Source organism: Triturus cristatus, chromosome 9 (assembly GCF_964204655.1).
Source record: "Triturus cristatus chromosome 9, aTriCri1.1, whole genome shotgun sequence".
Taxonomy (NCBI): domain Eukaryota; kingdom Metazoa; phylum Chordata; class Amphibia; order Caudata; family Salamandridae; genus Triturus; species Triturus cristatus.
In genome coordinates, this window is record NC_140592.1 from 1,223,217,224 (window position 1) to 1,223,235,173 (window position 17,950).

Genomic DNA, 17,950 nt, shown 5'->3' on the forward strand with positions numbered 1-17,950 from the left:
CTCTGAGAAAGTGAACATTTGCACTTTTAAATTTCCATTTCCACCACTGTCACAGAGGTTAAAGTTCAGAGGTTACGAATCATAGGTATAAATCCAACACTGGTGCCACTAAAGGATGGCAAAAGACCCAGTCGATCGGTTCTGGTGTGATGACGGTCCATTCAGCCAGTAGTCACTGGGTGTTGAGACCAGTGATCCAGAACCCGGACCCAGGTCTGTGGTGATCACTAACTTCGATGACTGGACATATCGGGTGGACTAAACAAAAAAAGGGCTTTTCCCCAACATAGTCCCTTCTCGCTGTTACTACAATGATAACACAAGCCACCTGTGGCCACTTCAAACCCTAACTAACATGTGGCATGGCTATTTGCAGTCATCCACCTATCTTAGTGCACATGCACATTGTGCGCAGCAGGGCGAGGGCAGCTCAGGCAGTGGCCTCTTTTCACAACACAGTTTACATTCAGTTTATAACTGAGACCTGGGACACAAAGGGCACTGCCAGGGTAATGAAGGGCAAGTACAGGGTGGCAAGGGCAGTGCTAAGAGTACCAAAGGGCAATCTAGGGGTAGAAAGGGCAGTGCCAGGAGAACTGAAGGGCAATCCAGGGGTAGAAAGGGCAGTTCCCTGAGTACTGAAGGGCAAGCTGGTGATACGATGGGCAGTACCAGGGTACTAAAGGACAAGCCAGGGGGAGACAGGGCAGTGCCAGAGGTAATAGTTTTGCCATCCACAAGGGTAATATTGACCACTGAGAACGTTCTAAACAGAAAGCCAAAAAACGTTTTGAAATGTAATTATTACTTGATATTGTCATTCTGCTCATCAGCAAGCATTTTACTGACCTCAAAATGGTGACCAGCAAGTTACCTCTGCCAGAAATTATACCTGTGACCTTCTTGTACACATATGTTTTGCACCATATGTGTAAACTGTTAAGAAATTTTATCTTTTGTTCCAATCTAGATCCTGTCTAACAATATTCTGTTCTGTAGGTGACCAAGGTTCCACAGCCGGAGCGAGGCAAGGTGAAGGCCTTCGATGAAAAGGCTTACCTATCCGCTAAGCTGCTGAAGACTGGTGAAGACCCTTACCGTCAGCATGCCTTCAACCAACTGGAGAGTGACAAGTTGAGTAGTGAGCGACCCATTCGAGACACCCGACACTACAGGTAGGGCTGTGACAGGTCTTGCATTCTGTTATTTCTCCTGAGCCACTCTCTGTTGTCTAAGAAATACTAATTCTGCAATAATGAGCATTCCTCATAGAAATACTTATTCATTCTAGGAATGTTCATACTTCATAGATATAATGCCTAGGTGAAATTTTAATAATGCCAGCACATTATTGGAAATTTTGTACATCAAAATGTATACTAAATTACTGTTATTAGGCCATTGAGCTACAGAAATGTTAATACAAGATGTACCGTTCAGGTAATTTTTGAACACGAGAATTATTTCAGATAGATTTTTACCGGAGCGGACAGTTCAGGTAAGTTTTGAGTTCAAACCTACAAATCCAGATGCGAGCAACAGTGTTTTGAGCGTGAGCAGCAGTTCTTTTAATGTGGGCAGTCGGCAAACATTTCAGGTAGATTTTTCACCCAGGCAGACAAATCTAAATGAGAGTAGCAGTGTATTGAACTTGAGCGACTGGAAATCAACTGAAAATTACATTTTCAAATTGAATTATTCCCGAACAGACAATTCGAGTAACTTTTTGGATGCATGATTCATTTTCCGTCATTAAACATAATTTCATGTAATTTTGCACAATCACGCTACAGCAAATCAAGTGAGTTTCACACACCCCTAAGATATAGTAATTGTCATTCATCAAATATAGATAGATAGATAGATAGATAACCTGAGGGCAGTCAGCCATTTTTTGGGGCAAGGCCACTTCATCTTTGGTAGCACACTCATATACAACCTACCATGGTAGAAAGATGTCTGAATAGTAATTCTTTCGTTTTCAATTGCGAATTTTTTCACTAGACACATGGCACAGCAATGGGCACCCGCTTCACCCCCAGCTATGTTAATTTGCATAAGGGCTGGTGCGAGGAGCAGGTGATCCACACTGTGTAGCAAGACATCTGGGATGAGCAAATTATTTGTTGGTGTCAATTTATTTAGGACCTCTTCATTGTATGGAGAGGAACAGAAGACAGTGATAAGGAGGTTTTGAATCCAGTGGAAGTTAATGATCTCAATTTGCACTTTACAAGTGAAATTAGTAAAACTGAGGTCAATTTTTGGATGTTATAGTCTTTGTGAAAGGCAACAGGCTTGAGACAAAACTTTATAGAAAGCCCACAGTAGGGAACACACTGCTACATTCAACCAGCTTTCATCCAGACAGTTTAATCGGAAGCTTCCCATATGGGGAAACCCTGAGAATATGTTGAAATTGTATTGAACCCAAGGAAGAAGGGATTGCCATCAGTGACCTAAAGACTAGATTTCGAGCCAGGGGCTGTTCACATAATTGCATAGAGGAGGCAATTTCAAAGGCCCAAATCAAGACCTAGGAAACATGTTTTGTTCAGACAGAGATACACCTGTAAACATACAAAAAGTGATACACACTTCAGACTTATCACCACACATAATAAACAGGAAGCTGCAATACATTCCATCTTATACAGTTATTGGTATCTTATAAAGAATGACCCTGTGGTGGGCTAAGTAGTGCCAGGTAGACTAGATATCACATTTAGAAGAGCAAAGTCTATGAGGCAGGATTTAGTTGGGAAGAATAGGAAGAATCCTGAAAGCAAAAAACTGGTCAAAGCCACATGGCTGAAGAGGAAAGTTGGGTTTTCTAAATGTGCAAAATATAAGGCCTGTCAGTATGGGATGTACATGACACAATATAAATCACCTCCATCATCTCACACCAAGTATATTAGAGGGAACTACACATGCTGAATTGAGTTTGCATTATACTGAACTGCAATGCCTGTGTGGATTATATTACATCGGCAGTACCATCTTAGCAGTACACAAGAGAATACTTCATCTCCTACGGGCCATAAAAAACCAAGACGGAACGTATCCGATGGCCCGTCATTTCAAAGATCCACATGAGGGATAGCTTGATTCCAGTGGAATAACGTCTTTGTTTTGTTGCCAATGATCCTCGGACACTTGTAGGAAGGGTCCTTCTAGCGTGCCAATGGCCAGCATGCAAAATATCACACACTCAATCTCTTCCTTCCGAAGACTGTGAATATATATATATATATATATATATATAGCGGAGGCATTCATCTCTGAAACGCGTCGGGCGATAAAAAGACAGTAAAGCTGCTGTTTGGATTCTGCTTGACGGAGCCTGCTTGTACCCATTAAAAGGCTTGTTTAACCTCTCGCTGTCGTGAGTGCGTCTCACTGAGCTGGGCAACTGAGTTGTTATTATATGTGGGCGGCAGCCATACCGCTGAGGAGCACCATCCCGCGATTCAGGGAGCCACGCGGTTTGTTATACAAACAGATCGCAGATGTGGAGCAGCGATTTGGGACTGAAAGCGGACCCGCAAGCGGAGGCTCATCCAGGGCTATAAATTTGACAAGCAGAATTATCAGCGCTATAAAACCCATACAGGGATTATTATGAACACTACAAGGCCCAGAAGTCTATGCACAGTGCTCATTGGAGCAGCTAATTGACGAGCGTGCAATGGTTTTTAATTAGTGGGCGTTGCTGCAAATGCGCACTCTTCACTGTCACAGCCTCTGAGGAAGGAGTTCATTTCTGAAACGCGTCCGGTGATAAAAAAGACTGTAAAGCTGCTATTTGGATTCTGCTTGACGGAGCCTGCTTGTACCCATGAAAAGGCTTGTTTAACCTCTCGCTGTCGTGAGTGTTTCTCATTGCGCTTGGCAACTGAGTTGTTGATGTGTATATTATCTACTGGCGGTCGCCAGTAGATAGTTCTAGTTAGGACCGTGTTTCCATAGGAAATCCACAACATTCTATTTGGAATAACTTTGGCGCCGGTTGACGAATCCTCGCGAAATTTTCAAAATAGGTGGGGCGCTCCGCTCCTACCCTGAAAGTCTCGGGGGGGATTCGTCAAGTGGGGGCTGAGAAAAAAGGGGGGTCCCAAAACGCGTTCTCCCCATGCAATTTTCCATAGGGACCTTTAGTCCAAGGTACAGCCCGAACGGTTGAACAGAATTACTTGAAATTTGGCAAAGAGGTAGTCCTCAGGTCAGGCATGTGCCTTTTGCATATATGGAGTCAATCTGTTCAGTAGTTCCTGAGAAAATCAAAAGTAAAATCACATACATATCTGGGCGGAGCCAAACCACACATCTCATCGTGAGATCTGATTGGCTGTCAGTACTTCGTCCAGGAAGTATTGGCAGCCATCTTGGGACCAATATACATGATAGCACCTCATTAAAAAGCATTGCAGTTAATAGAAGGTTTTAAGACTTTAGTTACATTATAAATCATTTGTTGATGGTACCATACTCATTTTAGGAATTGTGGTGTGTTCTAAGGTGATTTTACCATGTGAAAAAGCCTTCTGCTGTGATATCACGAACCATGTTTGAGAGAACTATTTTCTCATACTTTTCCCACAGAGGTTTGGAAGGTGATCTATAAGCTAAACTGAGAGCATATTTTCTGTAAATTCACATTATCTTTCTCAGTCATGTAAGAATGAAGTCTAACATTCTCAGTAAAACATGTACATCCAACAAGGGCAGAGACTGTCAGTTGATTCCTTTGTGTTCTACTGCAGCTTCCCAGAGTGCTCTAAAGAACAACTAGAGCGCTAACAGTCTTACTTATGACAAAAGTATGGCACACCTGAAGCCATCTTGATTGGAATAAAGTGGTAACACTTAAAACATTTAATTTACAAAGGAACAAAATGAGGGGGTTCATTTTGCCATATAAATTATGATTAGTGCTGCAGAAAGAAAAACTAGGGCACATTTTGACTTCTGAAATCCTCTTTTATTTCATAAAAACATTCTGACATGCAGACTGAAACATGCACTTTGAATACCAGCAGCATACTTGCCTGGTGAGCAGTAGCTTTACTACAGTGATCTAATGAGCAACTAGAGTGCTAACATTCAGAATTTATGGAAAATGTGTGACACATCTGAATGCCTTCTTGATGGAATCAAAGTAAAAAACTGAAAGTATTTCCTACTGAGGAGACTGCAGTAAATGAGGAAATTAGGAAACTTCATAACAAATAAATCTCCCAAGATGGCCACCAGAGACAAAAGAGCCCAAATGTAGCCCAACTATCACCCAGATGTAGCCCAAGTATAGCCCAATGACAGAATGTCCCAGAGTGTTCTTAAGAACAACTAGAGCGCTTACTGTCTTACTTATGACAAAAGTATGGCACACCTGAAGCCATCTTGATTGGAATAAACTGGTAACACTTAAAACATTTAATTTAAAAAGGAACACAATGAGGGGGTTCATTTTGCCATAGAAATTATGATTAGTGCTGAAGAAAGAAAAATTAGGGCACATTTTGAGTGACTTCTCAAATCCTCTTCTATTTCATTAAAAAATTCTGATATGCAGACTGAAACATGCACTTCTAATACTAGCAGCAGACTTCCGTGGTGAGCAGTAGCTTTACTACAGTGATCTAATGAGCAACTAGAGTGCTAACATTCAGAATTTATGGCAAATGTGTGACATACCTGAATACCTTCTTGATGGAATCACAGTAAAAAACTGAAAGCATTTCCTACTCAGGAGACTGCAGTAAATGAGGAAATTAGGAAACTTCATAACAAATAAATCTCCTAAAATGGCCACCAGAGACAAAAGAGCCCAAATGTAGCCCAAATATCTCCCAGATGTAGCCCAAATGTAGCCCAATGACAGAAGTGTGCAAAACACTTATTTTTTGTGTATTTGCAGTTTTATATAGTGCAGACTTGTCAGGTATTGGAGTGCTTTACATGAACATTGGTTACATCACACAAGATCAAATGGTTGTAGACATGGGGAGATTAAGTGATTTGACCAGAATCACAGAATGTTGAGCTGAAGCAGAAACTCCAACCTGGTTCCCCAGTTGCAAAGTCTGCAGTTCTGGAAGTAACACCACACCCTCTCCCCTTGGATGCAACATTTAATCAAGTGGTCAACTGGATAAAAAAACTAAGATTACATATAATTTAAAAGTTCTTTGTCGCTATTTGAAAACTCAGAAAATATGTCCTCATTTTAGTTTTTTAGAGCACTAACCATAATTTTGATGAAAATAAGACCCTCTCATATATGTAATTTCTAAAGGAAATGCTCTAGGCATTACAGTTTTGATTACATCAAGATGACGTCAGGCATTCCACACTTTTGTAATAAATATAGAATGTTAGCAATCTAGTTGTTCATTGGGATACTGTTGAGAGGCAGAGGCCAGGGGCACGGACTCTGAAAATTGAAGGCAGGTAGGAGAGTGCAGAGGCAACAATTTGACCACACTAGGCAGGCAGGAAGGGCAGTGGCAGCACAACAGACTATGGAGGGCAGTGGAAAGGGGGGCAGGGGCAACAAACCAACAATACAGGACTGTCAAGAGAGGCTGTGGCAATATAATAGACCATTGTGGGCAGAAGGAAGAGGCAGTGGTCATACAACCATACATGTCAACAGACCCGTTTCAGCAGGGAAACGTCCAATGTTTTTAAGCTCAAATGGGCTTTACTTGATCTGTTTCCTGTCTACAATCTTCTCTTTTTCAATGTAACTCAAAGGGGAAAATCAATACCCCAGTTTTATTTCAAAATCTCCCTCTTACCAAGTTCAAAATGTTCGCAAGTATGGTACATCGGATCATGGTAGGCAGGAGGAATTGGGGTAGGGACATGGACTCGGATAACAGAGGACAGGAGGGACATTGAGAGGTGCACCAAACTGACCCTGCAGGGCAGGCATCAGGGTTTGCAGCAGCACAATACACCACACAGGGCATGCGGGACGGGAGTGCAGCACAACAATCCATAGAAAGCAATAGGGAGGGGACAGGACCATGCACATGGACAACAGACAACAGAGGGGAAAGAGGCAATGGTAGCTAGCTGACCATAATGGACAGACAGGAGAGAAAGCTGCAGCATAACAGACCATAAAGGGCAGGAGGGACGGATCAGGGGCATTACAATGGAACCGACAAGCCAGGAGGGAGGGAATAGGGGTCTGCATATGGAAACAGAGGGCTGGGGGCAAGGGGGCAGGGCAGGAGCAGCAAGATGACCATGGAGGTCCGGCAGGATGGGCACTAGAAACAAGACACACCATGGAGAGCAACAGTGAGACTATGATGGCATACACACAGACCATGGAGGGAAGGTGGGAGGGGGTCAGGAGCAGCTAGCTGACCACACAGGGAAGGTGGGAGGGGCCATGGCAGCACAGAAAACCATGCATGGCAAGCAGGAGGGTTAGTGGCAGCACAATGGCTATGATGGGCAAGAAGGAGGGTGCAGGGGCATGCACAAAGGACCATGGAGGATAGAAGGGAGGGTCAGGACCTGGGCACAGACAAGAGAGTTCAGGGGGAAGGGGTCTCACAACAGACCGCGCGGGGCAGGCAGGAGGAGCAGTTGCAGCACAACAGACCAGGGAGGGCAGAAAGGTGTGGCAGTAAAATGGACCATGGAGGACAGGAGGAAGGGGATAGGGGCATGGCATGTGGACAGGCAGGGTGGAGGTGGCAGGGACAGGTTACAGTCATCTGACAATGCTAGGCAGGTGGTAGGGGAGTGGCAGCTCAACAGAACACTCAGAGTAGATAGGAGTGGCAGGTCCATGGAACATGGTGGTCAAAAAGGATGGAGCAGGGGCATGCACAAAGACATCGGAGGGCAGGGGGAAGGAGAATAGGGGCAGCAAGCAAAGCACAGAGGCTAAGCAGGAGGTCAATGATGGGCCATAGAATTGGGCAATGAAGGGCAGGATGAGTGGACTGGTACATCATGCTAAATGCAGGGCAGTGGCAGCACATCAGACCATGCATGGCAGGAGGGAGGAGGCTAGTCCATGGATTCAGACAACAGAGGATAGTGAGGAGGTGGATGGGGCAGCAAGCTAACTGTTCAGAGAAGGTGGGTATTAGGAACTTTATTGTTTTTAAAATGTGTGTCTGTGCGAACTACTTAAAATATGAACAAGTATGCAGCATAATCTCACTTTTATTCAGGAAGAAGAGGACGTTTGGGACTGTGACTCCGGGCTCACTTGGCAGAAACATCCCCTGACCCTCCACCCCCCATCGCAAAATGTAATGCCCGTGAAAAGGGTAGGTGGATGCAGTGTTATATAGAACATAGTCCTGAGAGCACGATTGAAAATGAAAACTAGATATAGTATATGGTATAAACTATGCACCAAAAAGTGTGATATAAGATGAACCGGGCGTGAAATATAATATGCAATACACTGTGCGCAATGACAGATTCATTGGAGAGCGCGAGATAGCACAGGCACTAGCGCTTGCTATGTGATATGCGCCTTGGAGTGTAATATGCACAGGGCAGTGTTGTGTAACCTAAGTAGTCTCTATAGTTGTAATATAAAATATGTGCTGGGTAGTGTAACATTGCATATGCACTGTGACAAAGATATGGATCCCAGATTGTAATATGTATGGCATTGCCCTGTGCTTTATAACATAGGCATCGAGGAAGGCACGTTAGATGGGGCAATATAACCCGTGCGAAGGCAAGTGTGGCATGACATATTCACGGGGTGGTGTTACAGTGCACATGGGCTAGAGAGTGTCATAGCATACGCACTAGCTGGTGGAATACAACACAGAGGTGTGTGGCACTCGGCGGGCACTGGTGGGTGTAACACAGCATTGGGCTCAGCCAGGAGCACGCTGTGACTCTCAAGTGAGGTTTGTCTCCTTTCCAGAGAGTAAAATAAAAAGTATTATACATCCGGCGGTGGATGTGTGTTTTATTAACCGTGAGGGGGGTTTCTTGCATAGTTTGGTCGCATTTTTGTCGAATCCCCTTTGAATGGCTTGGTGTGCGTGTGTATTAAATGTGCCCGTCAATAGCTACCCATGTTTGTATAAATAAACGACAATGGTGTCTACTTGGAGAGTACCCACCAGCGGGGGCGCCGGGATTAGGCACTGTAGGGTGTCAGACATGTCAGAGCTTCACTAGCGGTGTGAATACATTCTACATGGATTCATTGTATGCATAGTCGCCTTTTAATATCACGCAAATCGTCATGGTGATAGGTACATACGGTTTGTCCAGCATGTCCTAGGTGTTTCTATAAATATATATATTTTTTAAAAAAATAAAAAACAAAGGCCAGCCCCGGGGAATGGGGTCCCCGGGGCCATAAGTGGCTTGAGGAGGGGGGCAACACAGCCCCCCTCCTAAAGAATAAAAAAGGCCATGACCTGGGGGTTGGGGTCCCCGGGGCCGATTAAGGCCTTGGGAGGGCCAAATTAATTTTTTTCAACAAAAAAAATTAGGGTGCAGGCCCTGGGGGATGGGGTCCCCAGGGCTAATAAATTAGAAAAAGAAAGGGGGCCACACAGCCCTCCTTCTTAAAAATAAATAAATAAAAGACCGGCATCGCGCCGGAGGTCATGCCCCCTCCTTGCAGCACTCTGCAAACGTGCCCCCTGGCCAGTTGTAAGTTGAGGAATTAATTCCCCTTCAATACTGAGGGTCCCTGAGGGCCAACTAGCCCAACAGGTGTCTCCAGTATGCGCCAGGGAGCTGCGTTGCAGACAGGTGTTCTGAGGCCACGCCCCTTTTTACACCTCCATGCAACGCACCTCTATGGCGCTTACTGGAGGTACCTAGTGGGCTAGTTTGACCCTAGGGACCCTTAGGATTCAAGGGGACTTAATCTCTCAACTCAGAACGCCCACAGGCCCTGTGGCACGTTTTTAAGTTGGGGAAATAATTCACTTTCAATCCTGAGGGACCCTGGGGTCCAACTAGCCCACCAGGTGCTTCCAGTAAGCACCACTGCTCTGCGTTGCAGAGAGGTGGTGCAGGCCGTGCCACTTTTTACACCTCTCTGCAACGCAGCTCTGTGGCGCTTACTGGAGGTACCTAGTGGTCTAGTTGGACCCTAGGGACCCTCAGGATTCAAGGGGACTTAATCTCCCAACTCAAAACGGCTACAGGGCGTGTTTACACAGTGGTGAAGGGAGGGGACGGGGCATGAGGTGACGTGTTCACACACGCCCTGTGGTGCGTTTTAAGAGGTAGTTTTAATCCCCTGCCCTATTATATACTAGGGGCTTACAGAGGAGGTCATGCTAATCACAGGGGGACCCCAACACATAGTGTGCCCTAGTGCATGTAGGTGTTTTCACTGTATTCTGAGTGTCTTTTAACATAGCACTGGCTCTAGGACTGGTTAGTCAGACTCAGTTACCATCAGTATCCGTCTGAAAAAGTTGAGGGTACAGGATGATTTTGCAACAAGGCTTGTTTCAGCTCTTCTGTTTGTTCTTTCTGCACGTTATACTTCTTCCTGCACTTTTCTTCGTCTTTGAGGACTTCTGTTGCTTCTTTCTGCATTTCTTTTTTTTCTTTCTGTGCGTTTTTCCTTCTTTCTTCACATGTCCTATCTCTGTAGGCATAGCTAGCAATTAGCATTTAAAAAACCTTTGAAATTCACTGAAAAAAACATAGGTTTCAGGCACGTTATAGCTAGGAATTAGCATTTAAAAAACCTTAGAAATTCACTGAAAAAACCATAGGTTTCATGGGTGTTATAGTTAGCTGGACTTTTCACTCGTACAAAACCATAGAAATTCCCCCGTTATAGTTAGTTCAGCTAACTATAACTCGCGCGCCCGCAATGCACTGCTGATGACGTCACATATTACATCACTCATGACATGGTCAGTGACATCACTCATGACATCACTGATGACATCTCAAATGACATCACTGATGACATCATCTTTGTGATAGAGTGGCAAACCTCCTCTCCCCCTAATATAACCTTTGATACACACATTCAAAAATAGAAACTAAAATTTTCAAAACAATGGAAATACCAATACCAGTTGCAACAACCTATTCAGTAATTGTAAGATCCACATCCACTCATTCACCAACAGTCCTATACAGTCACTCATACATGTACTCACTCATCATATGTACTCATACACCTATACATCCTGTTACACAACGCCACTCATCCAAAAAGTTACTCGCACACATAGTCACTCATGCTAATAAAGAATCAAACATCTGTTTACCTGCATATACAGTTATACACACACCACCACACTTACTTCTACAGAAACTTACACATACTTGGGGCCATATGTAGGAAGCCTAATACCGGTCGGTAACGGCCGATTTTCGGTAAATATCCCGTTACCGACCGGTATTTAGGCTTTTGGAATGTAGGGGGCACATTTCAGGATTCGGTAATTTACCGAATCGGTAAAATTACCGAATCGGTAATTTTACCGATTCGGTAAATACCGAATCCTGAAATGAGATGTAGGGGGGAGTGTGTGGTTGTTGTGGGGATTCGTTATTTACCACCAACTAAAAGTTGGTGGTAAATGACGAATAGCTGGAAAAAAGCATTTTAGTGTACTTTGAAGTGTGCAATGTGGCAGACATACATGCCCTTAGGGCATGTATGTGTGCCACATGTGCACACATGCAGGAATCAGGGGTGCAACAGGGTGTCACTGTGACACCCTGCCACCCTTGATTGTGCTCCCCCCATTACCGAATCGGTATTTACCGATTCGGTAATGGTAACTGGCTTCCCATTGATTCCTATGGGCCTCCTGGCCCATAGGAATCAATGGGAAGCCAGTTACCATTACCGAATCGGTAAATACCGATTCTAAATTACCGACCCAATCCGATTCGGTAAATATTACCGATGGATTACCTACATATCATTTACCACTTCATAAATACAGAATCGGTAAAATTCGGTATTTATGAAGTGGTAAATGTTAGGCTACCTACATATGGCCCACAGTCTTTTTAACAATCACTTATAGAAACACATACTTATTCATACAGGAACTCTTTCAGTCTCTCACTCTCACATATACTCACTTATATACACCAATAGTCACATATACTAGTTTAAAACATATGTAGTTGCTCATAGAGACACTATTGAGACAGTCATTCACTCACTAACATACCCATGCACACACTCATCCACCCATACAGTCCTGCACACATGCTGTCTTCAACACATACAGTGAGTCACTCATTCATGCACCTATGCACTACGTAATACCCCCCACCGAACCATACAGACATCAGACACTTATACTGATACTCAAAAAACCAACTAATAACCTATATAGACACTCATGTAGCTACTCACCAACCCATGCAGCCACTTATACACAAAGTGAGAGACTGATACAGATATTTACATATTTAAACATTACTCACTAAGCCATGTATTCACTAAGATACACTTAATCAGTCAGTTATACAATCAAATTTTCAAAAACAAATCATCCATTTAGACACTTATATACCCATTTATTCTTCCATCGACCTTGAGATATACATATATAAAACATATGTAATTTTCAGAAAAACACACATTCACTGGATGATGTCATCAGTGATGTCATCAGTGATGTCATTTGAGATGTCATCAGTGATGTCATGAGTGATGTCACTGACCATGTCATGAGTGATGTAATATGTGACGTCATCAGCAGTGCATTGCGGGCGCGCGAGTTATAGTTAGCTGAACTAACGATAACGAGGGAATTTCTATGGTTTTGTACGAGTGAAAAGTCCAGCTAACTATAACGCCCCTGAAACCTATGGTTTTTTCAGTGAATATATAGATAGATAGATAGATAGATAGATAGATAGATAGATATATCTATATATCTTGGCTAGCACCAGATATAAAAATGTGGTTGGAAGAATGAATACCCTGAGGCAAGAATATCTCTAGACATGTTTCCCAGGCAGTGAAATGTCTGAAAGGGAGCTCACGAGCCACCGTAGCCCTGTGACACTTGTAATTTCCAATGCTGCCGGTAGCAGGCATTCGCATCCACACCTGAAAATGTGAGCAGCTTAAAATTGGGCCCTTACTCTGGATTTAACACACTCTTGCTATTGTTTGCATTTTGTTTACAAGTATGTCTCTTGAACTGCTGCATATGTTTCATTCTTGCACCCCATCAATTCCTGCAGGTTGAAGGCTCACTACTATGATATGCTACCAGTATTTGCACTGTGTGTGTATGTGCCGCGCCCGCTAGTGAGGCCTCTAGGCGCTTGTGACCTGCCCTTTAGGCTCTTGTGCTGGGTTGTCTGAGGTGTGCATTCCTGCTTGTTCTGTGAGGCTCACAAATCAGTCCAAAGGAAACGGCATAGACCAGTTCCTGTGTGCGGACAGGGTTGTATAAAGTTGAGCACGCATGCGCAGGTGATCATGCAGAACATGCATCGCTGGCTGGCCTTTGGTGCCATGATGTGCATGCATGAGGATTCGGTGAGGCAGGGGTAGGAGAGAGCAGGTGAAGTGCAAGGTTGATGGGGGCTGGACATCAAGTGTGTCTTCTGCTGAGAGTGACACAGACCGGCAGTGACTTCCCTATCTAGGGCTTGCAGGACACAGATTTTTGTCTTGTAGGGCTGTGGTTACTCGTAATTATCTCCTTCGGGTGGGGTGGGGGATACTCTGGGCTCACTGTTCATTTTCCCCTCTACTCCTTTCAGGTGTGTGATGAATTAAGAGTGCCATGATACCAGTTGCATTGGTGATGGAACAATTTTCAGAGTGGCGGTGCTGCCATCAATGTGACATGACTGAAATCATAGGGATTGTGAACAACGCAAGAGTCGCACAAAGAACCAGTGTAGCAAAGAAGCCGCAACCATTCAGCAGGAGAGTGGTGAGGGTGTGGTATGTAGTGGATAGTGCATTATGGAGCACACTGTCGCAAATATATCACTAAAGCCTGGTGTGGTACCACACTGTGATTTACACACAGCACAGAGTCCATTGAAATGGGAACATAATTTGCACTGCATGTAGTTTTAGTGATGAAACTGCACCGCGCATAAGCACATGGCGTGCACACATTGGCTTACGCCAAGTCAAGTGTTTTGATCTTTTTCTGAAGTGTGATGGAAACAAATATTTGAATAACACAAAAGAGCTTCACATGTGCTGTCCCAGCTGCTGATATGTTGTGAGACATTTGTACAGTTCATTTACCGGAATTTACATGTTGTTGTGGGCTAACAATAACTGACATCTAAGAGCCTTTCCTTTCACGCTCGAAGTACCCCAGCGAGACTGCCAGGCATGCACTCCACAAAATCTTCTCATTTTGCAGTCAAAGAAAGGAAAGGAAACACCAATCTCCATGGCAAAAGGACAAGCAGCGATTCATCAGAAGACATCACCGGACAGCTGACCGCTGTCTTTTAACGCATAACAAATGTGACATGATAAAGACGTTTCATCTTTATTGTTCATTCAAATTTTTATCTCTAGCATGGTTATTTTGGGGGTGCTGCACCACTACTTTCAGCGCCTATGGCCAGTTTTATTGTCTTTGGTGTTATGCTATGCTATTGCAATTTATATAGCGCACAAATACCACTGGGTGTCTTGGCGCTAGCTGAACCAGAGCTTAAATCGGGTACGCTCTACTTATTGAACAAAGATCCTAGTTATTAAAAAGCCATGTTTTAAGTTCTTTCCTGAGCCGAAGCCCGGAAGGGATGGCCCTGATATGAGCTGGGAGACTCTTCCAGAGTTTTGTAGTAACAGTAAGAGACCTTCTTCCACCAGTGGTGATGCTGAGGTGGATTTAAAGAGAATGAGGTGTAGAAAGCCATGTTTTAAGTTCTTTCCTGAGCCGAAGCAAGGAAGGGATGGCCCCGATATGAGGTGGTAGACTCTTCCAGAGTTTTGTAGTAACAGTAAGAAAACTTCTTCCACCAGTGGTGATGCTGAGGTGGATTTAAAGAGAATGAGGTGACATGCACGAGGAGTGAGAGGTATGTGGTGTAATGGGTGTGGAGGGCGCAATCATTTTTAAGTCTTTTGTGGCAGTCTGCTGCTGAAGGTCCTATGCACAGGAGCTAGGCTCCCAGGCTGTGCCGAGGAGTCTGCACAGCGGCATGTTGCCTTTTCTATGGCCTTATCGCTGTGTTGGTTGCTTGAGAGTCTGACGCAGAGTTATCTACACAGGGTTGTGTTGTGTTGGGTGCCGAGGAGTCTGATCAGGGAATCAAGTGTACCAAGTACTGTTGTTTTGCTGTTTGACGCATTTGGCTTAAGTGATCGTGGAGGTGCCGAGGTGTTCTGGCCATGCTTAGCATTGTTGGAGAGGAACAGGTTTCTTTCTGTGTGGCCTTTGGTACTGGTTGCTTCATGTGAATGTGGTTTTGGTGCAACTCATGAGTTCTCTTGTGCTGGTTATGTTGGGTGCTGAGCTATGGTTCTCCTCAAATGTTTTGTGTTTGTGTTGCATTCTATGTGAAATGCAACCTGGTTGTTGTGTTCAGTGTTGTTGGAAAGTGACTCCTCTCCATCTGCATCACCCTGGCTGCTGTGCTCTTCCCATGGGTGTCTAGTGTATTCTGGGGCATTGGCCGCATTGGGTGTTGAGGTGTTGCATTGGTTTACTCTGCTTTGTTTAAAACACTAAACTTATCAAGGTAGCCCATGACACTGATTGTCATTGAAAGTCAAACCTTATCAAAAGTGATTTCGGAGGATAGCTGAAAGACCATTGGGGCCATCCAGTGATGATGTCACAATAGGTCTCGAAACCCATGCGGACATCATCAAACAAAGGAGCCTTCTAGAACGTACTGTGGGTAATTGTTGGTGCTGCCGGATTGGGTGAAGATAGCTGTTTTATCTCTATGCTGGTTGGCCACCTTACGGTTTGTGGAGTGCCGGCAGAGTCCGCTCGCTTCGAGGGTGTTCACAAGTAACGTACGCAGATTCTTGATGGCAGAAAACATTGGAAATGAACGTTCAAGCATGAGTGGTAGCAGAATCATTGGTCAGAAGCATGGAAGCAAATGTCATGTACTAGTAAGAAAGACCATGATGGAGACCAGGGAGATCATTTAGGGTTTGGCAGATTTGGGACATAAGTGCGAATTGGTGGATGCCCCATTGCACCCAACCCACTGCTCCCCCGCCTGCATATGAGGGCGAGAAACAGCGCTGTTTCTGACCACGGAGCCAGGTCAGCTTCATCTACGATCGCAAACCTTAGGCCAACGGTACATCTGCCACTCGGACAGACATTCTGATTCACACGTTTCCTGCCTATGTGTACCTTACAAAGAATGTTGGACCCAGCAGGAAGCATCTTCAGGATTCCCCATGCGCGTGGTGAAACCTCTTACACCAAAGCCATTTCTTTGTGTCCACCAGGCCTCCATGCCAGCATTTAATTATTGTGTTCCCAGCAGGCGCGTGGGAGCACATCCAATGAAAATGCCCTCCAAAGCGGCGGCCAACTATTGATTCGGGGAACAGGTGGCTACAAAGCTGGAGGAGACAGGGCCTCGCCACCTGTGCAGTTTGGCAGCCCTTCCAAGCCGTATGTTAGCATCTGAGACTTAAATAGTTACAACAGGGAGAGACCTATGTGGAGTTGATAGGCCGCACCCTCATCTGGAGTCAGTATCTGCAGCCCTGGGGCCCCACTTGGTCCAGAGCCATTGTATATCTGAAACGTGGCCTGTCTGAGTGCATTTCTAGCGCCCCCTGTGCACATTTGGTAGGAGGCCCCATCATGTCCCGTTATTCCACAATTTGAATGAAGAATGAAAGGAAACATGTTAGCTGCCACAATGAGCCCAACGGCTAGAGTGGTCAACGTGAAAGCTGGGGAACTGGGTTCGAGTCTCGGCAGGGATGCGCAACATTCTGTGATTCTGGGCAAATCTACCTGTGCCTAACAAAATGAATGTTTTCATCTGTAACGCAACTGGTGCTATGTAAACCGCTCTGACTTCTTTGGGTGGAGTTCGCGCTACATAAAACTTTTTTTTTTTTTTAAATGACAAACATGCCAATGCTCCCTCACCCGGGCTTACAGCCCAGTGGGGTCTTTTCTAGGTGGTAAGCAGTGTAAGCACTTGCCACTCATATAAGCTGGACAAGCTACGTTGACAGCATGCCAACACAACGTCATACATCAGTGGGATGACGCAATCACGGTCACGTACTCAGTCTTCTCTGCACAGGAGCCATAGACTTTTCCAGGAGGACATCCTGTTTCTCACATTAGGTGGGTGAGGCAGGTTGGAATGATCAGGAGGCGGGGCTAAGAACAGGATACGAGGCCTGTGTTTCTATATAATCAGCACAGCAGCCCCATCCAACTGTTCCCATGACATGGTCTGGCCTACAGGGCCCTCTGTGTCTTTTATACACAGGCCCACCCTTTGGAAGGGGGCGGGGCCCTGTCCTGTGGCCCCACACTGTACAACAAGAAGGGATTTGTTTTTAATGCAAAAGTGAGAGTCGGGCTTTATCCATTGCTTTGTTAAATTGTCAATCACACTCCCTGCTCCCGAAGGCTGTTCACAGCCACCTGGTTCATTTCTCTTCAGTTGAAAAGGTGGTTAAAATGTGTTTTTTAATTTAATTTTCATATTAACTTTAGCACTCTTTTTTTAAAGTTTGTAATACGGTTGTTCTATGACAGTGTAACAGTGTCGCGGCCTGCAAACAATGCGCTCGATTAGGTGGTGACTAATCTTGTCTCCTTCACAAATAATAATAACTCTGATAATAGCAGCGATAATTATAATAATAATAAAATGCATGGTGCAACTGAAAGGCTTGTTTTAAAAGAAATGCCTAATGAAACAGCCACATTGTTGAAAGCTTTTTAAACTAACATTTTTTTACTGCAAGCGTAAAGGAGTCCATTGGTGTTGACAAAGCTTGTTC

The 17,950-nt window shown here is 44.5% G+C and overlaps 1 protein-coding gene across 1 annotated transcript in view; it reads left to right on the forward strand.

The window, feature by feature from the left end:
• GALNT16 (polypeptide N-acetylgalactosaminyltransferase 16) overlaps window positions 1-17,950 on the forward strand; it is a 509,878-nt gene that overhangs the window by 216,787 nt on the left and 275,141 nt on the right. Inside the window, exon 2 of the mRNA XM_085627303.1 lies at window positions 1,000-1,175. Coding sequence (XP_085483429.1) covers window positions 1,000-1,175 — 176 coding nt within the window. The remainder of the gene's footprint in view (window positions 1-999; window positions 1,176-17,950) is intronic.